Source organism: Aricia agestis, chromosome 3, assembly GCF_905147365.1.
Source record: "Aricia agestis chromosome 3, ilAriAges1.1, whole genome shotgun sequence".
NCBI lineage: Eukaryota > Metazoa > Arthropoda > Insecta > Lepidoptera > Lycaenidae > Aricia > Aricia agestis.
This window is the reverse complement of record NC_056408.1, coordinates 22640105-22665752: the sequence shown is the minus strand read 5'-3', so window position 1 is coordinate 22665752 and position 25648 is coordinate 22640105. Positions and strand designations below refer to the sequence as shown.

Sequence of the window (25648 nt, the reverse complement as noted above, 5' to 3'; positions counted from 1 at the left end):
TTATTCTTTTCACAATAATTGTAGCTTTTTAAAGTTATTTCTATTCATTTCAATGCAATAAATTATTTTAGTGTTTCAATTTACTATATTCTTCTCTTTTATTTTATAATACGTATTTGTATTTTGTAATGAAACTATTCATATCAATATACGATTAATTAATTTATTTTATTGACTGACATAAGAACACAATTATTGTTAATAGCTAAAACAAAAAGCTTAATATATGTGTCTGTACTCTGTGCTACTTAAACTAGCTAAAAGCCGAGCTTTGTGAATTGTGAGGACTCGCGTCACACCTTGACTGACACATGATAACACATCTACATATAAATAAAAATTACTATGTTAAAACTTGAAGCACAAATCAATAGGCAGGATAGTTTCACCGTAAAGTGTACCACAAAAAATGTTATGGGATATATACTAGGTCTCGCTTCGCTTGCTGATGATTTGATTTTCTCGTCGAGTACTTGCTTACAAGTAAACGGGCACTAAACTGCTGATAGCCCCTTATCTCATCTACTACTACGTCAACAGACTGGCACTGTCCCTTTCTGTCAAAGAGCCACGTGTATACGCCCGTCTCGCTCGCACGCCGGTCTCTCCGTCTCTTTCCCTCTAATGAATTAAATCATCAGCCTCTCGCTCGCTCCCTCTCGATAAAGATGATCGTTCCCTATTTGAATTTATTTCGAATTTGGAATTCGATTTTTACGAGAGATGCATTGGCAGGATTTTTTCTACGTCAATCTCCGCGGTTGACCTATTTTAAAATAAATTAATGCGTGCACCATACATTGGTAAACATCTATTACTGCTGCGCTGTTTATAGTTAGGGAGGGGAAGAGGGGATTTCGCGACAAGCTTGAGCGTGTCAGATTAGGCTTGTATTATTTATAGGCTTCCGACATAATATTGTGTCTAACTCTAGTTATCATGATTCATGGTATAGAAATCAGATTTCTCACGTGGTGGGTTAAAAAAAAATATATTTTCGAATAAGTATTGAATTGTCTTATGTCATCGGATCTGTCAGATTAAGATAGGAGTGACTAGAGAGAATATCAATAGAAAAGCGTTGGAAACTTATATAAGTAATTAATTTTTTTATTTTTCAAAGTCGAATTTCGACCATTGGGCGATCTTTAGTACTAAATAGTAAAGGCACTGATTTAAAGGGGCAGTTGTAAATAGCAGTTTTGGTAAATAAAAAATTATAAATTGCACGCTTAATAACTAGTTTAGCAGTAAAAACTAAGCAGTAAAGTAAACAAAAATGAGTAGTAAAATCTAAAAAATAATGAAATGGATCATTGAAAACAATATTTGAACAGTAAAATAATTAAATGAGCGGTAAAAATAAATGAATGAGCGGTTACGTGTGGGCAGTAACAAATCGGAATTTGTCAGTGAGAAATCGCATTGTAAGCAGTTCTTTTTAAACAATGAGGTGGTAAAATAAAATCGGCCAAGTGCGAGTCAAACTCGCTCATGGAGGGTTCCGTTCCGTTATAAAAGCGAAAGTAAGACGGTCGCCGAAAGATTCCCTCTATTAGTTTTTTTATTTTTCTTTTAATCATACTGTCGATTGAAAATAATAAATTCAACATTTGACGGTGTGAAAAGTCTGGGATTTGAAAAAAAGTCAATCGACTGTCCGTCTCCCGGACCCCCGTCAACAACAAACCACACATCACGCAACCCTTCAAGTCACAGGTTGTAGTTCCAAAAGAGAACCTATACAGCTGATAAGGGATAGCGCTTGTCCTTGACACGGAATATAAATGATTTGGATGAATAGGTAAAAACTTAAAAGTTTACGACGACTTAAGGTGACGCCGCGTTAAAGTAAAAAATCGTTTTGGATATGTTTTAGATCGCTTGTTTTCTATGAGATAAAAAAAAAGAAATGGAACAGCAAGAAATGAAAAGGGCGTAAGCGACAAAATGGTTTTTGTCGCGTAATTTAAAAACCATAAATATATTTCATATAAGCTATGGGCAAATTATAGTGTATGCTCACTATGCTTAAACTAGGCTATGTACAAATTTCGGAAGCTTAAATCACTCTCCTCTGTTGGCAAAATTAGAATCCCTGGTTTTATAGAGGTCTTCTTGATTAATTATTCTGTGTTATAAAAGTTGACCAATCGTGTTATATAATTACTAATTCAAAGATAAAGACATGATGAATACTGACAATGAACTTTAATTTCTTAGCTATAGTCATTGTTGAGAAAAATCGATATCGCTGCAGCCAAATTATCAAGGCGTCACCTTAAAATGATGAAGATTTTTTAGAACTAAGTATATTATACATAAGTACATATAAGATTATCTATGGACAAACACAAGTATGTGTGTTGTTTTATGTAGAGGCATCATAAAAGCAGCAGTAGGATCCAGTTTTCAACCGGCTTTCAAAAAGGAGGAGGTTTTTACTCTTTTGGGTACGGAACCCAAAAAACAACCCGCGATAAGATAAGGAAAATATTTTATGAACTGGCTGGTTCGAAACTCGAAACAATGCGATAACTTATATTATTAGTAGTTAAGACTTGGGTGTGGGGAAAACCTAGGCAGATAACATTTTTGTACTAATTGTATTTTTTAAATTACATAATAAAATCGGCCAAGTGCGAGTTGGACTCGCGCACGAAGGGTTCCGTACCATTATAGAGCAAAAGTAGGTAAAAAACATTGTTTTTTTTGTATGGGATATTTTTAATTAAGTATTTATTTTATTTAAATTTTATTTTTAATTATTAAAGTATAAATACAACAGAGTATATTTTTGTGAACATTTCAAATGGCTACCTATTGCCATTATTGATATCGAGCAAAAAAAAGCAAAATTTAAATTATAAAATATTTAATTTATTTCGTTTTTAGTATCTTTCTCAAACTTTCGGCTCCACGAACCCCTGTTAAATTTCCAGGTGACAGCGAACCTCTTCTATATTATATACTTACTAGCTGTTGCCCGCGACTTCGTCCGCGTTAGCATAGTAGATCACATCCCAACTCCCAAGTATTATATTTTATTGTACAAAAATATTCAATGTACAGAATTAAGAGGAATCCACACCGCCCTTTTTTCCATACAAACGTTGTCCCCTGTTTCCTCCCTGGATAATGCTAGTAGAGTTATAATTTTTTTCCTGAATATCTACGGCCACTATTGCAAATTGCAATGTCCCTATGTTTTCTTTTTTTTTCATAATTTAATTATTAAATAAGATATGAACGTTCAAAAACCCAAAAAAATGGCCAGATTTTCCGCTGTGTTCAAACATCCAGAAAACAGATTTGGCTAGATTATACAAAAAAAATAAAACATAGGAACACAGCATCTATTTTTTAATCTTTAATGAAAAAAGTAGTAAGTAAAGTTTTTGAGAAGGAATCAGGGGACAACGAATCGTTGATTTTCTGGATTTTCTGCAGTTTTCTCTATCGCGTTCTGCGGTATAGCCTTGAGGTAAGGGAGACAGCTATAGATATTACACGTACTTTTTTTTCATTTCTGTAGCCCCTGGTGTATCCTCTTAACTTTCCTACGATTTTATTATATATACTTACATGTTCCGCGCGGCTTCGCTTGCGTAATTTAGGAATTTTACGCTACCATTCATTTTTCCGCAAAAAATAGCCTATGTCCTTTCACGTAGTCTATTCTTCATGTTTGCCAAATAACATAAAAGTTGCTCCAGTAGTTCTTAAATTAATAAGCCCTTTCATATCATTTCACACGTTTTTTCCACATTTTCCTCTATTTCTTAGCTCCTATTAGTCTTATCGTGATAAAATATAGCCTATAGCCTTTCTCGATAAATAGACTATCTAACACTGAAAGAATTTTTCAAATCGGACCAGTAGTTCCTGAGATTAGCGCGTTCAAAGAAGGCCTTTCATATAATTTCCCCCGTATTTCCACATTTTCCTCTATTTCTTCGCTCCAATTTGTCTTAGCGTGATAAAATATAGCCTATAGTCTTCCTCAATCAATGGGCTATCTAACACTGAAAGAATTTTTCAAATCGGACCAGTAGTTCCTGAGATTAGCGCGTTCAAATAAGCCCTTTCAAATAATTTCCCCCCGTTTTTTCCACATTTTCCTCTATTTCTTCGCTCCTATTAGTCTTAGCGTGATAAATTATAGCCTATAGCCTTCCTCGATAAATGGGCTATCCAACAGTAAAAGAATTTTCCAAATCGGACCAGTAGTTCCTGAGATTAGCGCGTTCAAACAAACAAACAAACTCTGCAGAATTATAATATATTATAATATTAGTATAGATTAAATTACATGTCCTGACTGACTGATTCATCATCGCTGAGCAAAAACTGTAAAAGTTACAGCCACGAAATTTGGTGAGTAGGGTTGTTTTATTAAGTAGACACCCACTAAGGAAGGAATTTTGAAAATTTTACCCCGAAGGGGGTGAGGGTTGAAATTTTTAATGAAAGTCCGTCATTTCTTGAGTTAGAAACATGAAACTTTATTTTTGGGTTACTGATTAAGAATGCTAGGTTAAATAATCCATCTTTGTTATTATACTATGTTAACGCGGATGAAGTCGCGGGCAACAGCTAGTAGATACATATATTGAAACCCCCCCCCCCCCCCCCCTCCTCCTCTTTAGGAAGGGGAATTCACCGCTTTGTCGTGAGAGTTTGAAATACTCTGCCTATCTATCTGTCCAAAAATATATCAAAGACATCCGTTTGAAATCAGCTTGAAGAGTTTCAACAACGGGCATACCTAATAATGACTCCTGTTGTCACCATTACGTAAATCTTGTCGCGAACCCCCTGCCGTCGAATGGCGAACCCCTAGGCCCTAGGGGTTCGCGTACCCCACTTTGAGAAACCCTGCTATAGAGTATAGCGGCAACAAATATACAATATTATCATCTGTGAAAATTTTCAGGATTCTAGCCATAGCGTTTCTTGAGATACAGCCTGGAGACAGACAGACGGACAGACAGACATCGAAGTCTTAGTAATAGGGTCCCGTTTTTACCCTTTGGGTGGGAATCCTAATAGATTCTTTCATCGGTGGAATTTTTTAACAATATATTTTGTAATGTTATGACTTATGAAGGGTTTTCATGGTTGGTTACCGCTGTCGATCCTGGCGACACAAGTTATTAAAAAAAACAAGGCAAAATCAACAAAATTCTGGGACGGTAGCAAAATCTTAACTTTTATTATTTTTCTGGCCTCGTTTTAATGCAAATGTTGAGTATTCAGAGTCAAGGAAATGTTTTTATCTCTAGAGTCTAGACTTTATTGAGGCTGCTATCAAGATGCTTTCGTTGTACTTAGCCTGTCGCTATTTTCGCGACCATTATACAGCTATTCTAATTAGTGTATAAATTGTCTGTTTAATTTTAAGTGGCACTTATTCCTACTGAAATTCAAAGCAACTTCTCAGTTCTTACATTTGGCATCCAACTTCGTCCTTATTAAAGCTAAAATGTTTTAAAGACGTGTAACTTTTTTCACGCCAATGTTATAAATACGACTGTGTAACCCTCTCAGGAAAGCCCGAAGGACGATATCGTAGCATAGTTTTTACCGACTTCCAAAAAACGAGGAGATTATATAATATATTCGGCTGCGGATATATTTTTTTTTATTCCAGAAAATGTACGGACTACGGTCCCCTCTCGATTAAAGAATTTGAGACGCATCGGAGTTTCGATCAATTTATAAAATACTAGACTAGATGACGCCCGCAACTGCGTTGCGGCAAAATTCGTTTATCGCGCGGGAACCGTACATTTTTCCGGGGTAAAAAGTATCATATGTCCTTCCTCGGGACTCAAGGTATCTCCATGCCGAATTTCTGCAAAATCGGTTCAGCGGTTTGGGCGTAAAAATGAAACAGACAGACAGACACTTTCGCATTTATAATATTAAGTACGGAAGAATGGATATTAGTATGGAATAGTATGGACTAGAATCTAGATGTCCCGGACCCCGGTGAACTTCGTGTCACATAAATTAATAACTTATACAAAAGTAAGCCTTCCCTGGACTTTCACAATTTATTTGAGACTATAAGCAAAGTAGGAACTCAGCCATTGTCAAGTTATAACTAACAAAATTAAGAATTCATTTTTATTTATAATATAGAATTTAAATATAGATTATGCTATTTATACTTTTAGTACCATAAACAAACTGTTCTAAATCTATGTGTACTTATTGTGTACTGTGGTGAAAAATGGAGCGCAGAGCTCCACTGGCATTTGTACAGATTCACGCAATTATGATCTAATTAAACAAGTAATAACATATTTCCAAAGGCAACGGAAGCCTTTCGCTAAATTACATTGAGATTGCGAATTTCGGTCTAAAATTAGAATAGAACCAAGAAAATAGAGTCATGCAACATGTTCTTTCTAGTAGTCAAATCAACATCATTTTTGACCGACTTCCAAATAGGGAGAGGTTCTATAAGGCTGTAGCAGCTGTAGCCTGTAACTTGTAAGTCACGTTAAGGTAAATTTTGTGTACAATTTTGTAGAGTAGCAGAGCATGCAGGTAGCGCAGCAGGGTTTCAGTCCGCCTGTATTTGCATGGCGGTGAACTGTTTCGTAATGCCCGGAAACTAATGCAGCACTAGATGTTTCAGTGCAAAAAGTTGACGAGACTCCCCCTCGCCGCCCGCCGGCCGCGTCGTTACCACCCGCACCACCCGCACTCCGCAGCTTTCACTCGCTTTCTAGCGTTTATTTTTTACTGCAAAGTTCAGACTAGGCTCACTTTAACCCAGATGTTAGTGTACTTTCGCATTTGAACTAAAAAGTTAGTGTTTGTAGCCCCATCGGTGATCGGTGTCACTTTCCTTAGCTAGAGTCTCTCTCTAGTCTCTACTCTACCTAGTACCTACCTGCCACGGTCCACTCTGGCTATGTGTTGTTTTTGTCCACATTAACTTGAAGTGACCAACAGAGACGGACGAGAATTTATCGTCCCTCATCGTCCCTCATCGTCCCATCCTTGTGATTCGCAGAAGATCTCAATCATGACAATAAAATTATATTATTGGATTTCTTCTTGTGCCTTGAATAAGGGATCTTGGGTCATAAAAGTAATCCACGAGAGCTGTGGCACTGGCAGCTGATACCACAGTCCACAGCTACAGTAGATTTTTTTACGATCTCTACTTTAGCGGTTTCAGTTGGCAGAAGCCTTCACTACAGCTGTGATCGCTACACTAATTTTCGGGACGAATTATTCTTACTGTGACATTGTCGCGTCTTCTATGGCTTACTTTAAAAACAGCTCCCTCATCAACCTTGTTTATCGTAGAGTACAATGCTCAAGGCTCGTGCAGCGTGCTGCATCCGAGTTCCGACATTATGTAACCACTAACCAGTAACACGACGCACACTTGACCGGAACCGGTCGGTTATTAATCAATGAGACATAATCTAATCTCGCCGACGCCGAGCTACACCGCACGGTATAGCTACTGTCCGATGGTAATGCTTAGGATGGGGTTACATCTGGCTAAATGAGGATTTAGTTTTCATTGAGGAATTGAGGTTTCAGGTGATGATAAGTAGTCTTTAAGCTTTATAGAGACAACATAAAAGTTTTAAAAGTCATTTCGGATGCTAAAGCTGCATCCGGCAAGTGCTTGATGAATGATGATGCAATGATTTGGCTGGCTGAACAGGAGATATTCGTAAGGTCATCTCTATGTAACATTATTAAGATTCAGCTGACATTGGATTTGGGAACAATGTACGATACTTTAGTTTACGGACTGCTAAATTATTATCTTGCTGGGTATTTTAGTAGATTCCCTAGGGCGCAGGTCTAAGCTACGATATCGCCTGGACTAAGATTTGTTGACTCTTCAGAGAGTAGACCTTACAGAATACAGATACTCAATATGCCCCTTGTCTGTACACGACTGAACGTCCCCGGGGAATATCTTGCTGATGTGGGTCGTAAACTCGTAACTCGTAGCTCATATTCATTAGCCTGGTTTGCTTTAGGACTTAACTATGCCGACCAGAGACCAGTTTACCGTGAGGTTTGTTCTTTGACTTTAAGCGAAGTTCTACCGAAGATTAGTTAAAGTCTGAGTAGGTATTTAACGCGGGGAAGTCGTAATGTTTACCGTAAACGTTAGAAACCATAAGGCCGGTGCGTCGCGGGCCCGCTCCGACGGCGGCCGAGCGGCGCCGAGCGCGGCCGACCGGCTGACAGCCACTCGTCACTCGGCCGTCACAGCGCCACACTCGAGCTATGTACTCGATTACATAGGTGCATTGTACGTGGACGGTACCTAACGCTCTCCGCTGCACTCGAATTTCGGAATCGATTTACGATAGCACCGTGACTTTTTCTATGAATGCGACGTTCGACGACCGCGGACGCACAGTCGCGCCCTCGACGCGCCGCGGACGCTCGGGCCGCCCCAGCGCCGGCAGCACCGTCTAGTTCCGGATAGGTCCACCGTGTGCCGTACAGCGTACTGTTTACGTGGGCCGGAGTCGTTGACACCGCTGACATACATTCCGCGGCCGACAGCCCGAAAACACGTTTTTCGCGAGTGCTTCATCAATTCCGCCGCGTTATCGTTATCGGCCGCGCACTTATCTGCGTCAGTTTTGTTTGTGTATCTGATGCGGCCGCGATAACTCCGCGAGACGTTCCGCGCCTTTTCACGAGACGCTCTTTCTTTTCGGTGTCCAATAAGACGGTTGTGTTTCTGTGAATGAGTTGGAGTTTGGTAAAAAAAAATTGCATCTGTTGCTTTCTTTTACGGTCGCTCGCGATAAGTATTAATTTAACTTTTTAGTTTTAGTTAGTTCGCGAAGTGCGTTAAAATTTTTAGCAAGTTTCGAAATAGGAAAAAGTAGCGTTAAGCCAGTGCGAACTGCGAGTGTCGAGAGTCAAGAAGTTTTTTGATGTTGCGGATATTTCTAAGTGGTGTTTGGTATCGTCGCTGCATCCTAATTCCTATAGTGGAATCCGTTCGTGTGGAGTCGGCGGTACATAGGCAAAATGACGCGTGAAATTTTCACGGACACCTCTCGCCGGTTATTTATAGCCGTCGCGTTTGATTTGTGTACCGCGCTCACCTACATACTACTACATTATACATACCGCGCCGCGTACGTCTTGCACTAGCCGGCCTATGTGCGACGCGTGTACGTACAACAATTTCACCGCCGCTGTGTGTGCGTGTCGTAATGAGCGCTCTATGTGCTAAGAAACAGTAAAAAGTATGGCGCGAGCGCACGGAGCGGCAACCTCGCGCGATCCGAAGCCGCCGCTGTGAAAACAATGCCTTTTTATTTTATTTTTTATATTTTTTTGTACACAAAACTCGCCGTCTACCTGTCTGTACTTCTAAATTTTTTTATCATTTTTTTTATTTTACTTTATCAGAGTGACTGAAGATTACAGCCCGGCTTCGACTAAGGACCACAAATTACTAATGTCGTAAAAGTAAAATAATAAGTAAGTGCATGATATAATATTTCAATGTCTCGTTTAAATAAAACTCTACAATATTTATTAATAATTAAAACGAAAAAGTCAACTTAAACCTAAAATATTAAATATTACTGTTGTATGGAAAAAATAGTAACCGATGTTGACCTTTCAAAACTCTGCTCGTTACTAGCGCGGCCAGCTGACGCGACGTTGCCGCTCCGCGCTCATAGACCGCTATCTGGCCGCTTATCGCCTTTAACTCGCGGGGATAGAGCTCAACCTCGCGTATCAGAGCAAAGTATATAAGGGATTTAGGACTTTTGTTCGCTGTACGGTGACACTTCCCGCGCGAAAAATTCGAAATACTTTTTATCAGTTGCGTGAAGCGTTCGGCTCGTTCGAACGGCACGTCCAGCCGCCAGAGCCTCGGGCCGAAGGTTTCCGCGCAGAAAATGTGAAAAACGTTTATCAGTTCTCTACGTTCCATCGCGACAGTGAGGCGACAGTGAACGCTCGCTAACGAAAGTGCAATATTTACATACCAAAGTGCCCAAAGCTAGTGTTAAAAGATATTTATTTACAAAGTGCTAAAGAAATTAAATTATCATTTATTTACTCGTAGAGAAATTAACATTAATATTTTTTTCTACAAATTGAAACGAACGTCCCCCATCGGCTGTCGTACTCGGCATTCTCGTCATCGGTACGCAAGTTTCGAAGTCGAAAGACAAAGTTAGAAGATAGAGTGGTGTGCTCGCGCGGCCGGCGCGGGGCGCTCCAGCTTACCCGGGGCGGAATGTGGCGGTGACAAAGTGGCCTACATGCCGGTGGCGCTGGGCTCGCTCGGCGGCGAGGGCGAGTACCACCACCTCTCGCCGCACCACCCCCCGCACGCCGCGCACCCCCCGCACCCCGCACACCCCGCCCACCAGCACCACCTGCCGCTGCAGTACCATGAGTACGCGCCGCCGCCGCCGCCCATGTACCACCCCATACCGGACCCCTACTTTAGGTAATTGACGTGTTGCAACTCGCACATAAGTTCTAGGACAGCTCTATGTACCTATTGTTAGAGTTTAAGTAAATGTTAAGTAGTCTTCCGACTACCGGTTTCCACTCACCACAGATCACTCACGAACTCAATACGGTTGCTAGTTGTCTCACGGTTTTCAGAAAAGGGCCTTAGCCCCGAAGGTAGAGCCTTAACTCCGTGATAGAGAGTAACTCCGAGATATATAGCCTTAGATCCCCGATAGAGCCTTAGCTCACCTATAGAGCCATATCTCCCCGATCGAGCCGTAGCTCCTTGATAAAGCCTTATTCCCCTAATAGAGCGTAGTACTCGGTTAGAGCCGTAGCTCCCCGATAAAGCCTTATTCCCCTAATAGAGCCTAGTTCTCGGTTAGAGCCGTAGCTCCTCGATAAAGCCTTATTCCCCTAATAGAGCCTAGTTCTCGGTTAGAGCCGTAGCTCCTCGATAAAGCCTTATTCCCCTAATAGAGCCTAGTTCTCGGTTAGAGCCGTAGCTCCTCGATAAAGCCTTATTCCCCTAATAGAGCCTAGTTCTCGGTTAGAGCCGTAGCTCCTCGATAAAGCCTTATTCCCCTAATAGAGCCTTGTTCTCGGTTAGAGCCGTAGCTCCCCGATAAAGCCTTATTCCCCTAATAGAGCCTAGTTCTCGGTTAGATCCGTAGCTCCTCGATAAAGCCTTATTCCCCTAATAGAGCCTAGTTCTCGGTTAGATCCGTAGCTCCTCGATAAAGCCTTATTCCCCTAATAGAGCCTAGTTCTCGGTTAGAGCCGTAGCTCCCCCATAAAGCCTTATTCCCCTAATAGAGCCTAGTTCTCGGTTAGAGCCTTAATCCCCGTCCCCGATCGCGATAGAGTCCTAGATAACACGCTTAAACTTTAGCTCCCGGATGGCTCTTAATTCTTAAACCGGGGTTGGTTGTACAACATAGGTTTCTCAGCCTTCCTAGGCTGTAGCCTTGGTTAGGCTTAGATTACAACGAGGCTTCTCAATCATCCTATATATAAGTTTGTGTCTTACTTGGTACTACTAATATATATTCTGTGGTCTCACTTAGTCAAAAATTTGGTGAAAGCTTTGATGCTCTTCAGTCTTCCCTCTTAGTCCTTATGACTGATACAGTTGTTAATCAGTAGACGTCACCAGTGACCAGACGATTCCAATTAGATTGTGTAGACTGTAGTTAAAATAATCAAATTGGTCCGTAGTTAACCGACACATGTACGATAAGTGCTCATTAATTAGCAAATGCGATAATAATGCAAATTATACAATTATTGGGCTCGTTTTGTTAAGTCTGAAAAAACTGGCAAATAGTTACTGTGGGCCAGTTATAGAAATGCGAAGAATATAAAGAGAAACACTGACTTTTAGGGAGAAAAAGATAGATGAGTTTGTCTACTATAATATCTGGGGGCACGGGAGTGCCCCCGCCAAGATGAGCCAAGCGAAGCGCGCAAGGGCACTATCTGGGGGCACGGGAGTGCCCCCGCCAAGATGAGCCAAGCGAAGCGCGCAAGGGCACTACCTACCTTTTCTCGAAACGTTTCGTCGTATTTTTGAACCCTCGTAACTTTGGTTTGAATAATGCCAGATAGTTGAAATTTTCAAGATATAGTGACATGGGTATAGTTATTAAATGCGCAAAGTTTGAATATCGTAGCTATTATACTTTAGATTTTATAGGTGTCCAAAATCCCACAATTTGGTCACTGACTCACCGATCAACAAAACTGTTAGGGTACTTCCTGAAGTCTTAGAAAGCTGATATTTGGTATGTAACATGATATTAGTACTAAAACAACAAAAAAATGATCAAACCAAGTTAACCTATATCCGTACCATTATAGAGCAAAATTAGGCAAAAATTTGTGTTTTTTGTATGGGAGCCCCTCTTAATTTTTTATTTTATTTTAATATTATTATTAAATATTAAAGTAGACATATAACTAAGGACTTTGAGAAAAATTCAAGTACCTACCTGTTGCCATTATTGATATAGAGCAAAAAAGGCCAAAAAATCACGTTTGTTGTATGGGAGCCCATCTTTAATATTTATTTTATTTTTAGTATTTGTTATTACAGCGGCAATAGATATGCAAAATCTATGAAAATTTAAACTCTCTAGCTACTACCGTTCTTGAGTTACAGGCTAGAGACAGACAGACAGATAGACAGACAGACGGACAGACGGAAAGACAACGAAGTCTTAGTAATAGGCTCCCGTTTTTACCCTATGGGTACGGAACCCTAAAAAAGAACTAAAAGAAAAAACAAGTAAACAGCTTACAAAAAGAAATGAAATCCCACCAAAAACATTTTCATGTAAAAATGTTGCCAAGATGAGAACATAATAATATTATAGTTCGTCGTGTCAAAAAGTAGTGAGATCTCGTGTAGAGCCAAGTTTCTAACCTTACGTACTCAGCCCTAAATCTAAAAACTTTAATTTTACACTAAAGCGCGGCAAAATATTTGATAATAATATAATGAATCAGCCGCACGAGGAGAATCTAAAAACTCTACATATTAGTCAAAATCGGTGGCTTGGCAATTTTGTTATTCGTCAGGGCTTTGAACTTAATAATACACCGTAACTAATGATAAATGGCCAAGCCACCGACCGATTTTAACTACTTCTTTAGACTCCTACCGTCGTCGATAGAATTGGTGACCGTGCTTAACTTTCAGGCAATGCAAGCGAAGTTGCGAATAATGTAGTTCAAATAAAATCATTATTGAAGAAATAGACGAAGGATTTGCCACAGTTTATGAAGTAAATGCTTCCTCTTTGCTAGTGCTAAACTTAATAATGATACTCTAACTCGAGCTGGCGCCAGTGCAGAAAAAAAAAGAAAAAGAAAAGTCCAGAAATACCTTAAGTTCGATATTCATAATTGAAGAATTCGCAGTGAAATTGAGAGTGGTTGAACCCGAAATTCAGGAAAATTGTTGATAACAGCATCGTTTACAATTTACACTCATTATGTATGTGTGTCACATAACTTTAAGCCGCTAAACGTGATTATTCAATATTATGTAGTTCGAATACCTCGAAATACGGAATGCCTCGAATACTATCGGCTTCGGTCGTAACTCGGAAGTCGTAACCACTAACCACGTGTAATGTGTATAGTCACGAATTTCATACTTTTGACTTTGTTTTGTGACTTTTTAACTTGTTACTCACTTCGTGGATTTGATTTGAACCATAGCAAACGGCAGAATTTAGGTATTTTGAAAGATAATGAAAAATAACTTCAATTATATTATAATATTATGTATTTAATGTTAACAACAGCAACGCAATACAAGTGCAACCCATCATATTTTATTAAATATACAGTATATTATCCCAGTAACACCTGTGAACCACCTATGCTATTATTAATAGTAAATAATATTACAATTATGTATTGCAAACAGCGTTGCCAGACGTCCCGATTTTGGCGGGACGTCCCGATATTTTCATCAAAATTAAGTCATAACAGGCTCAGTCCCGCTTTTCGGGGAAAGCCCGAACGTACGTGCAGCCTGTTGAGAAAGAAAAGTTCCGCTGTCCCGACTTGGAACAAAAAAAATCTGGCAACGCTGATTGCAAATTCTACCACTTTTGAAGATTGCCGCCTCTTCGCGTTAACGAATTCGATTTTAAAACAAGTTCTATCATAATTAAGTAATAAGTAGGTAGGTACCATCAGGCTATATTCGAAGGACCTCATCAGAATAATTCGTCTTGGACTCTTGGGTAAGGACGAGAAGCCAAAATGGGGTCAAAAATTACTAGAGGAGTTAAGAGGCCTGAGTCATTACTCATTACTCATAAGGCGTGTCCACACAGAACTCAGCAAGCAGCCTCGCGAGGCATTCGCCGCGCGAAGCAGCTCGGTTAGTGTGGTCCACATGTTAATAATAATTAGACGCCTCTGCTTAAACTTTTCTGATGTCTGCCCGTCCTTCGTCCACGTCAGCCACTGTCGTACCTGGAACGTCAAAATGGCACTACACAGTGCTGAAGTGGCTCCACTTCTTGGCCACACTTTTTGCCTGAACACCACCCTGAACATTCTGTTTATGTGTATTTTATACTGAACAATTAATTGATAAAATTTATTCGTGTTTTCAGGAGGCACGCGCCATACTTCGGTCAGCCAGATTATAGAGTATATGAACTAAATAAGCGGTTACAACAGAGGACAGAGGTAATTTTTATTTTCTCTTATAAAATGTACGGCGTACCACTTATAAGCCTTACTGCTACTGCAATAAGATCGAAAATTAGTCGGCGATCGAACTACTTGCTTCTAAATTTTCATCCAATAAACATAAAAATTAAATAAATACTTGTTTTTGCCATATTATACGGCTAAATATATAAAATATTTAATCAATAAGTATCTACAACAAAACCAACATGGGTTCGTTTGTATCAATACGAGTCGTCACGATCGGCCCTGCTAGCGCCATCTGTTGGCGGTTTTCCCGTACTAAGTTTGTTTACTTTTGACTGCGTGGGGACGCTTCTTGTAAGAATCCAGTTTTGTCCATTTGTTTCGACTTTAAAGTTGTAATTTTATATTTAAACGAATTAAGTAATTTATTATTATCTAAGGTAAAATATTATTCCATACAAACATAATGCGATTCACATAAACGAGGTTTTCTATTAACTAAATTCTTTTTAGCTTTTGCATAGTACCATATAGTACCAGTTTTTTATGACTTTTAAAATAGTAAACCTAGAGGCAGTGTTGTGTATAATACAGCTTGCAGTTAACACGACTGCTTCATTGAAAATAAAGACCTCCGATTTATACAGCTTCTATAATAACTCACACACCGGTTTCGGTAACGGTGGTCGGTTTCATAGAAACCAGGCCAGTTACGCAGGAGTAATTTTATAGTGCCCAAGTGTGTGCGCAGTACACAAGAGCACTCTCTATTCCTTTACTCATAACCCAGTGGGACGGAGGACCGACACTGGCGAGAGATCAGGCGCAGGACCGACATTTTACATGCCCATCCGACGCATGGATCGTCTTACTTGTCAGACAATCAGGTGATCAGCCTGCATCGTCCTAACCAAACTTGGAAATAACATGTTTCCAACGCGGGAATCGAACCCATGACCTTCGAGTCAAGAGCCGCGCTCTAAACCACTGGACCTCGGAGGCGTCAGCTTCTATAATCAAATAATAAAGTATGTTCTATTCTAAAAAATTTTGTATAAATGAGTATTAAAATGTTTCCCTGTATGGTTCCAGGACTCTGATAATTTATGGTGGGACGCGTTCGCGACGGAGTTCTTCGAGGACGACGCGACGCTCACCCTCACATTCTGTCTAGAAGATGGACCCAAACGTTACAGTGAGTGTCACGGGTCACCTAAATATTATGTCTGTTTAACAAGTGTAGAGATGGATAATTCAAGTCCAAAATACCAGGACATTCTCCTTTATAAATATAGGAGAATGTCCTGGTATTTTATGCATACACAGGCATTATTGATATTTGATAGATGTCTGTGTATGCATAAAATGCCCAGGCGTTTTCCCATCTAAACCCATAAAATGGAGACAGTATATTAAGCATTTGGCCTAAGGGGATGTTTCCAATTTTAATTTTGTTAAGGTTGTATGTACATACAAAATAGATGATCCCCAATTGTAAGTATGGATAACAATAGCAAATTTGAAGGAAAATATGAAGGGACCAATGTTCTGGATTCCGCTGTTTGTGGTAGGCGTAAGGAAGAGGCCAAATGCTTATTTAACTTAATAATAGCTGTAAATTTAAAAATTAACATTAATGGGACTGAGTAACTGTTCCTTGCTAAATAAATAATAATATTTTTAACCCGTCGATCGTGGAAAAAAGAGACACAATAGAATTTCTATTGTGTCTCGGTCACCGGTGACCGTATGGGGCTTGATGAATTAATAAAATCATAAAAGTTTTGATTTGTGACAACAATGATTCAGAACCAATATAAAAAGGTTCTAAACAACCACTAAAGAAAGACTTAGGCTGCAAGACGGAGAAAGCCAAGTTATCTGTGATATTTTTCCTTCACAATACAGGCGCGGTCCGAAGGGGGAGGTCACAGGGGACATGCCCTCCACAGCCCTCCAAAATCTGGAACAAATGAATAAATCTGAAAATCTTGCCAAATAATTTGTAGAAGCAGCAACAAAATTTTATTTTTTAGTGTAGTGACTTAACTGTACTCGGCGAAACGAGGCGGTAGCGGTCATTGAGTTCGAAGTGGTAAGCTTCATATTCAGTTCACATCGAGTATGCAAAATACCATATCGCCCTTAAACTATAGTTTGTGCGTTCTAAGATGATATGGGTGACAGTTTTCATGTTCCTTGCTACGGGTTTTTTTTTACAAGAAAACAAAAAAAAATCAAAATGTAATAAATTATATTCCATCTACAAAAACAAATGTTTCCTTTAATTGTAAATGAATAAAAATGAAAAGATGCTAAATGCTAACTTTTTCATAAAAATTATAAATATTAACTGAAATAGCAGTATAAAATAATTGTTACGAAAACATTTGAAAAATGTCATATGCATGAAACGGAACTTATGTCAATAGAGATTGACTCTGTTGAATCGAAATCAAATCGCTAAAAAAGGGCGGCCATCTTAAATCGCCGGCACCACTGAAATGTCAGTACGAAATCGATAATTTCGATTGCAATTCCTTTACGAAGTGATTCGATATTTTTTAAACTATCGATTAATTTTTGTTAGGTAACTTCCATAGTATTGTCAATTATAAAGTGTCACGCATATCTTATATCTTTAAACGAGCAATTCTTGTATATATGTAAATCAATCTAACTAGGAATAATTTTTAGAAAATGTCATTTTATTCGTGTTTTATCGAATACCGAGCAGAGCTCGGTCAAATAACTAGTCATCATAAAACACACAAACTATAGGAACATCTGACACTTCATTTGTCAATAGCGATTCGCGGTTTCTATAGAAAATGGCAAGTTTTTTGACAGTGAGACAATGACCGCTACTGTCTCCCGCCCCCCGCTACTGGCTGACCCCCTCCAAAATTTTAGGCTGTGACCGCGCCTGTCACAATATATTTTGTACTTTGCTCGCTTACTCCGTGCCGAACCGTCTATTTTTCCGAGATAAAAAGTACCCTATGTCCTTTCCCAGGACTCGAAAGTATCTGTATACCAAATTTCAGGAAAAATCGGTTTAGCGTTTTGCGCGTGAAGAGGTAACAGATAGACAGCATTTATATTATTAGTATGGATTTTTAACAAAACATCCTTTGAAAATGTCGACTGAACCAGTTAACATAGCAATAACCTGTGACGCCGCGTTAAAGTAAAAAACCGTGTTGGATATGTTTTAGATTGCTTGTTTTCTATGAGTGCCGGCTGCGTCTCTCATAGAAAACAAGCAATGGAACAGCAAAAAATGGAAAGGGCGTAAGCGCCAAATGGTTTTTGTCGCGTAATTTAAAAACCATATTATACATTTCATATAAGCTATGTGCAAATTAAAGTGTATGTTTGAACCAATTTATGTACAAATTTTGGAAGCTTAAATCATTCTCCTCTGTTGGCAAAATAGGAATCCCTTTTTTTAAAGAGGTCTTTTTGATTGATTATTCTGTGTTATAAAAGTTGACCAATCGTGTTATGCTATGGGTAATTCAAAGACAAAGACGTGATGAATACTGACAATGGACTTTAATTTCTTAGCTTTAGTCATTGCAGAGAAAAATCGATATCGCTACAGCCAAATTATCAAGGCGTCGCCTTAATTGGTACCATTCCCTGTTTCCAGCAATCGGCAGGACGCTGATACCGCGGTACTTCCGCAGCATATACGAGGGCGGCGTGTCCGAGCTGTACTACACAATGCGCCAGCCCAAGGAGTCCTTCCACAATACTAGTATTACCCTCGACTGCGACCACTGCACCATGGTCACGCACCACGGGAAACCCATGTACACTAAAGTGAGTTGAACTTATAATATAATATTGAAGTATAATATGAAACAACTACGATGATAGATGCTGAGCAAATTCGTTGCGCCCATTAGTTAATCGTGCCTAACCGTACATTTTGCTGGGATACCAGCTGTTTTAATAATAATAATAATAATAATAATAATAATAATAAATTTATTTATTCACAAACAATACAGCGTTACAAAAACATTGGTGGAGATTTCTATTAAGTAGAGACTTGTGCCAGAAATCTCCGCTCTTCCTTAGCAAAATATTTAAACAGCTTACATCAGTTCAATACTTGTTACATAGTTATATACTAATAATTAATAATTATTATTTATAGTTTACTACATTAATTGTTGTTAGTAGGTATGTGTGTGTGTGTGTGTGTGTGTGTGTGTGTGTGTGTGTGTGTGTGTGTGTGTGCATCCTATTTAGTTATGTAAAGAAGGCATTCAGTTTCTTCATAAGGTAAGGACTTAAGCCATTCCGTGATACGGTTCTTAGACTCTATGTGGCTTAGAATATGTATCTTAAGGAGTTTATTTATACGATTGTATAATCTTACAGACTGAATTTCAAACTGTCTAGAAGCAAAATGCGTTTTACATGTTTTGTAATTGATGATGGCAGTTCTTCTTTTGGTTACATCATTTGGTTGCACTAATAAACAATAATATATATTGCAATAATAAACAATAATATTTTATAAGGATGTAAAACAATTTCTATATCTTTACTCAACAGTGAGTTCTATTGTGTCTCGGTCACACATATAAAGAAAGACAAGCTTTAATATCGTGCGCCGTGATATTGCTTTGATTTGCTTCTTAAGAGGGCGACTAACCCCAAAATTCAAACATCGTCCTTCTCTCTTCACACTCACGCCCGTCTTTCATATGCCAGGTGAAAAAGGACGACGCGGATTCATCGCCAAATTAGTTTTCTCTCACTAACTCGATAAATATACAACATTTTAAAAATCCGCTAGGTCAATGATAGAATTTTACACAATGTGTTAAAATATTAACTTAGTTCAATGCACGGTCATGGCAGTAAATGAAAAATTCGTAAAAATTAGATGCATCTTTGTGATTTTTTTCTATCAAGAAAATCTTAAGATAAGTATCGTGTTTTTGCTCAGATCGAATTCTCGGAAATATAATGTAATATCTAATTTTAGAAAATAAAACAATTCGGGGCATATTTTCAAGTATAAAAATGAATTATAAAATCGACACTTTAGGGTTAGTCGCCCCCTTAAATCATGCTGATGTATGCAAGCGCCCGTTTGCGAGGGCTCTCTAGTATGAAGATGATGTACTGACTACTGAATATTACTTATTTATTGTTTGAGTCTCAAAACGGTTTCGTAGTAGGTCTACTTTACCCAAAGCTGTGTATCAAGAAAATGCGACTGGCACGTTGGGATATTATGAAGCTGTAATCACATTCGTCCACTGTGGACCTACTTGTAGAATGTAAAGGCTACATTGACCATGAAGCTAATATAGAGAGGAAGTGTCATAATCGAATTTCCTTAAGAAACGACGCGTGACAATTTGCGGGGTGAGGGGGTGTCAAGCTCCGCCCACTTTTCAGTATTTCATCTATCGGCTAAAGGCAAAACTACTAGCTTAGGTCGATGTTGATGTTACTACGTAGTTCAGCTATCTAACACTAGATGTCAAAATTCTTGAATATTATGGGACGTACTCAGAACTTTAAAAAATTTATTTTAATAATTATAATAAGTTCAATTAATAAAATAAGGGTTTGTATTTTGACCGGTTTTTTAATGTAAAATAAGGGGACAAACGAGTAAACGAGTCACCTGATAAACTCAAACTCAAACTTTTTTAGTCAGAATAAATTTTTGCAATTAATGTTCTCTGAACGTCTACATGATGCCTACCACCGGTGATAGAAAGCAACTTCCGTCGCCCATGGACACTCGCAACATCAGCAGAGCTACAGGTGCATTGCCAGCCTTTTAAGAGGTAATAGGGGGGGGGGGGGGGGGGGGCTATGGGCTATGAATCAATTTCTTCGATGGTAAGTACATGAAAGATGATAATCCACGCGCGATCAGAATGGGATCGCAATGATAGTTTTGTTTGCTAAAAAAGTAGCGTTAGCAAAATTTTCTGATAGCATTAATTTATAGGTAAATAATCGACCAATTCTGTACATTAAGACTGGGTTGCACCAACTAACTTTAATTTAACTGTAACTTTAATTCAAAATCTCAAATCTTTGGTTAAAGTTAAAAATTGACGCCATCAAGACGCCATATTTAACCATAGCCATAGAGCTCGACAAGGTTTTAAATACGCGTGGCGAAAAAAGGAACTAACGCTGTCATCTTACAAAAAACGCCATTTTTGACAGTTCTCTTTTACCAGCAGCGCCCCCGCCCACGTTCATTTATAACCTTGTTGGACCAGCTGTCAATTTCTCCGGTCAAAGTTAAGGTTAAAGTTAAATTTACCTTAACTATAACCATAACTTAAACTTTAACCACGCCTCTGGTGCAACCCAACCTGAAGGTATTACCTTGTGTTTGGTTAACCCCGTCACACCCCGTGGCAGCTTCAACTCTTTCAGTTAAGTACTTTATTTTTTTATTTTTGAGCAAATTCAAAATTTTCATGAAAAAGATTTGTGGTAATATTTTATCAATGAATGTGATTCAGCTATTATTTTATTTATCAATTACTATAATAATATCACATATTATTACCTATTATTATCACAAAAAAAAAATTAAAACAAAAACTTAAAAGAAATGTCCGCAAATAAAAACGCGCGCGTCAACAATCAACATTAGCAAACAAACTGTCATTGCGATACTTAATAAAAATACAACCTCCTCGTTTTTTGGAAGTCGGTTAATAATTTAATTCTAAATACGGCCCTGGATATCTGTTAGGTTCATAATAGTTATCCAAGATGACGACAGATGGCGCTTTATAAGTAATATGATAATAAAAGCTATTTAAGTACGGTTTTACCTATTAAATGTGTTTAAGACAAAGTGTATCACGGTTTTAAGTATTCAAGTATGATTATTGCAATAAACTTATGCAAAATTATAAGCATTTACGTCTGTATTATCTTTCAAAGGCCTGGCCATCTAGTGTCAAGTAGTATAATTAACGCTGAAAGCTAAAATGTTCTAGAAATTTTATATTTAAATTACGTTTAAAATTATTTACAAATGAAATGTGATGGTATTTATATTATCAGAACGTCTGTCTGAGTGTTTTCGACATTGTAAAACACAATACTTCATCCTTTCCTTGTTAAAAACGCAAAAAACACAAATTTATTGGGTGTCTCGTTACGTGTGCACCTGACAAACGCTGAAAGTGTACTGACTTAAGCGCCGCCCACAATGATGACGTCAGGACCTAGTTGAATATCACAGTGCACAGTTGCTTAGGCCATCTCCTCTCTATAATAGCTTCATGACATGGACAGTGGACACACTCGTAGAGTTCGACTACAATGCGTCTCTGCAATTAGCACTATCGCTTTTTGCCACATATAATTATGTCTGTGCAAGCATTTTTATTTACACAGAATTGTATGCTTTGAATTAAAGAAAACCATTTGCAATTCCAGGTGTGCACAGAAGGTCGGCTGATCCTGGAGTTCACGTTCGACGACCTCATGCGCATCAAGTCGTGGCACCTCGCCGTGCGCGCGCACCGCGAGCTCATCCCGCGCGCCGCCGTCCACGCCGGCCCCGACCACGCCGCGCTCGACCAGCTCGGCAAGAACATTACGCGCCAGGTACGGAGCTTGTTAGGTTGTGGTGTGTTACGAGTTGCGAGTTGCGACATGTACCATCGAGAAAATTGATTCCTACGCAGTTGACAGACCCACTTCATTTAGTCGGCTTATGACAATTCAATGTAAGCAGCTGTGATCGGTCGGATGGGTTTGACTTAACGCGTCCGAATTACTTAGGTCTTAGATCCTCCATAATATACTATAGTATAGTATAATATACTATATATAGTACATAATATATATTTTAAGACACGTTGCGTCGTCGTTGTTGTGACGAAACCGGATTGTTGTGACGGATATTGTTTTGGGTTAACAAGTGTTGTTGTACCGCTTCCAGGCAAACTATACACAATTTCGTTCTGATAACGACTCACGCAACTTACCGATCACCGGAGTATTGTCAAGCTCTAAGGGCCTTATCACACTGGCGATTAGCGAGCAATTTGAAAGCGACGCGACTGTCATAAGGCACTTAGAGAGTTTACACACACTATACCCTGGGGACTGGGGTGCCCTAGGCATAAGTTTGCTTATCCAAAAACTTTACAAGAGCGATCGGTCGCTAATGTTCACGAGTTTCATACCTATCGTCTCCGTAACAGCTGATTGATGATTCTCGAACGCAGCAGCTGTACCCTGAATCTGAATCGCGAGACCATCAAAGACTCGGATTATGGACAGTTCGCACTTCGCAACACCTGCACACGCCTAGCCAGCCTTGAAGACATGCCTCTGACGAGTTAAAAGTGACAAAGTTCTGCTTAACAAACTTTTAAAGTCTTAAAGACAATGTGCAAAACGCGCTAGACTCTGCTTAGAGCAAAACGGATTGCAGTTTGGAGCAAAGAAAGTTGGCGGTTGACATTCAATCTCAGTTCGCTCGCTCATATTTTGTTTTTATTTTTACTTCACCTTCAATACTATTGTGAGATACTCATAATATGTTAAAAATCACGAATTCGAAGTCCCTTTATAGAATCCTGGCTACGCCCATGCCACTAATACAAACTGCGACACCATTATTTGTGGGAAACTTAATTATTGTGAAGTTTATATTAATAACGAACATCTATCCAGGGCATCACCAACTCCACCCTCAACTACCTCCGGCTGTGCGTGATTCTAGAGCCGATGCAGGAGCTGATGTCGCGGCACAAGGCGTACGCGCTCTCGCCGCGCGACTGCCTCAAGACCACGCTCTTCCAGAAGTGGCAGCGGATGGTCGCGCCACCTGGTATGTTGACGTTATATGTAGTTTATTCAAAGACGCTGAATTGGTATCTACAAAAAAATTGATGTTTTTGGTGTTTTGGCTGGTGTCCGATGACATTTGTAAAAACAATTATTTACGTGCTGCTCGCGGAGCCCCTAAAAAGATTTTTGCAGAGCCCCAAGGCTTTGCGGAGCACGCTTTGAGAAAGGCTATTGTAGGCCATCGCTGTTCCTGGCCTGCCATTGCCGTAGCCTCTAAATTAAAAGTATCATTCTGTACATATCATTTTGCTTTTTCAAAAGAAGTAACGTGCCGTGCCAAAAAAGTGGTTACCAATAATGTCTGTAATGCTTTGCCTTTACCGCATTAACAGACTTTTTAAAGTAGGTTCTATTATGTTCGGTAGTCTCACTGCCGAAATAAGATTTCAATAATTGTACCCATAATATTTTTTGTGTTTTATTTTAGAATCACAACGGCCAGCGAGTAAACGACGTAAACGCAAAGGCAGTGCGGGCGCCAACGCGGCGCCACCCGCGCCCGCCAAGAAACGCTCGCCAGGACCCAACTTTAGCCTCGCCTCACAGGTAAACCACTGTCATGATAATCAACAGGCATGTGATACTATCACATGGTATCACCAATATGGAATGCTTACCTTAGAAAGTGGCGGATTGTGCCTTGGCCATTAATTTTTCGACCCAAAACACCCAGAATGTAGCTAGCTCTACAATAGTCAGGGATCATTATTTGACACCTTTTTTTATCAATGTTACTTAGTACCTAATGCATGCGATTTACAGGACGTGATGGTGGTGGGCGAACCGTCGCTGATGGGCGGCGAGTTCGGTGACGAGGACGAGCGGCTCATCACGCGGCTGGAGAACACGCAGTACGAGGGCGACGCCGACTGGCCCGCGCCCCCCGCCTCCCCGCCCAAGTCACCGCCGCCCGCGCACTGACCGCGCCCTGCACACAATATATAGCCCAATACGGACACACCACGACGTTTTATTTCACACCCTCTACGACGCTGCCAGCTGGAGCCGCGATGATCTGTGGACTTAAGGCGCGGGCATTATCGCATATTGGATGCAACTTTAACAAGTGAGAAAACTGGGGAGGGTAATAAGCGCATGTGTGCAATATCTACTAATAACGTGTCACCATCTGATCGCGATCTACCATAAGCTTAAAGTTGTACCAATACACGCCGTGTCCACAGATATTCCGCCCGAAAACAGTGCTGCGTCATGGTTTCGTAACGTTATTGAAGTGCTCGCGACTCGCATCTCAGTGTGACTGACCTCAGCGCTTGACCAAGGAATGTGAGGAACCTGAGCTTCATTTTAAATTGCAGCAATACTACGATAAACTGGAATGTAATTGGTTGAATTTTGAAAATTTTGCATAACAATATTTTTTGTTTCGTAGATTTTCCGCAATGTGCCGAGGTTTGTGAATTCTTTATTCCTGGTCAAGCTGTACACACTCGACATACTGTTATATTTCTCTTCCACAATCCGTGTTATGATAAATATCATAATACATTACACGTGTGATCTTGCATTCGCCGTGGAAGGCGGTCGAATAGATTAAAATCCGGTTCTTATTGTTTTGTTCAGCACAAGACTTAAATGTATTCGCGCCAAATCTCCAAAGGTAAATAACACAAAATGTAGAATATGTTTGGGGATGTTTCTTCACTGTTCTAAGGCACTTTTACGTTGCGTTGAAACTGGCGTGTATACGTTTTAGCGCTCGTGGCTGTAAATAGTAAAATGACCGTAAAACACGCTAGTATATATTTAATGTAAGGATAAACTATTTAATAGATCATAATAAATTACAAAAATCTTAAATGTTTTTTATTTTTCTCTTCCCCCTAACTTTCTCTTTGAAGTCTTAACTCACTTGTTTTAACATTAACTATAGTGTGTGATGAACCTACCGTTTTTATTCTAATTAAACAGTCAGTTATAACAACTAATAAGTGTTTATATGTGCGACATCGACAGCCAAGAGCAATATGTGTTTGTGGCCCGTATAAATAAAAGGTTTTGTACCACTGGTCTACACCAGCATGAGGCTGTGATGTAGTTATTATAGTATCAGACTTATTGTCATTATAAAAAG

At 39.3% G+C, this 25648-nt stretch overlaps 1 protein-coding gene across 5 annotated transcripts in view; it reads left to right on the top strand.

Annotated features, from left to right (window-relative positions):
* The window catches only part of LOC121725675 (LIM domain-binding protein 2), a 58564-nt gene extending 34051 nt beyond the window's left edge, over window positions 1-24513 (top strand). For 2 of the 5 annotated variants that reach the window (XM_042112723.1, XM_042112724.1), the window contains exons 3-9: window positions 14631-14706; window positions 15769-15871; window positions 18332-18504; window positions 22129-22299; window positions 23377-23533; window positions 23981-24099; window positions 24316-24513. In XM_042112723.1, the coding sequence (XP_041968657.1) occupies window positions 14631-14706; window positions 15769-15871; window positions 18332-18504; window positions 22129-22299; window positions 23377-23533; window positions 23981-24099; window positions 24316-24474 (958 nt within the window). In that variant the 3' untranslated portion in view covers window positions 24475-24513. Of the gene's footprint in view, window positions 1-8352; window positions 8765-9587; window positions 10487-14630; window positions 14707-15768; window positions 15872-18331; window positions 18505-22128; window positions 22300-23376; window positions 23534-23980; window positions 24100-24315 lie in introns of those variants that run through there. The other 3 variants (XM_042112727.1, XM_042112726.1, XM_042112725.1) reach the window with 3 other exon arrangements.
* Window positions 24514-25648: the final 1135 nt, after the last annotated feature.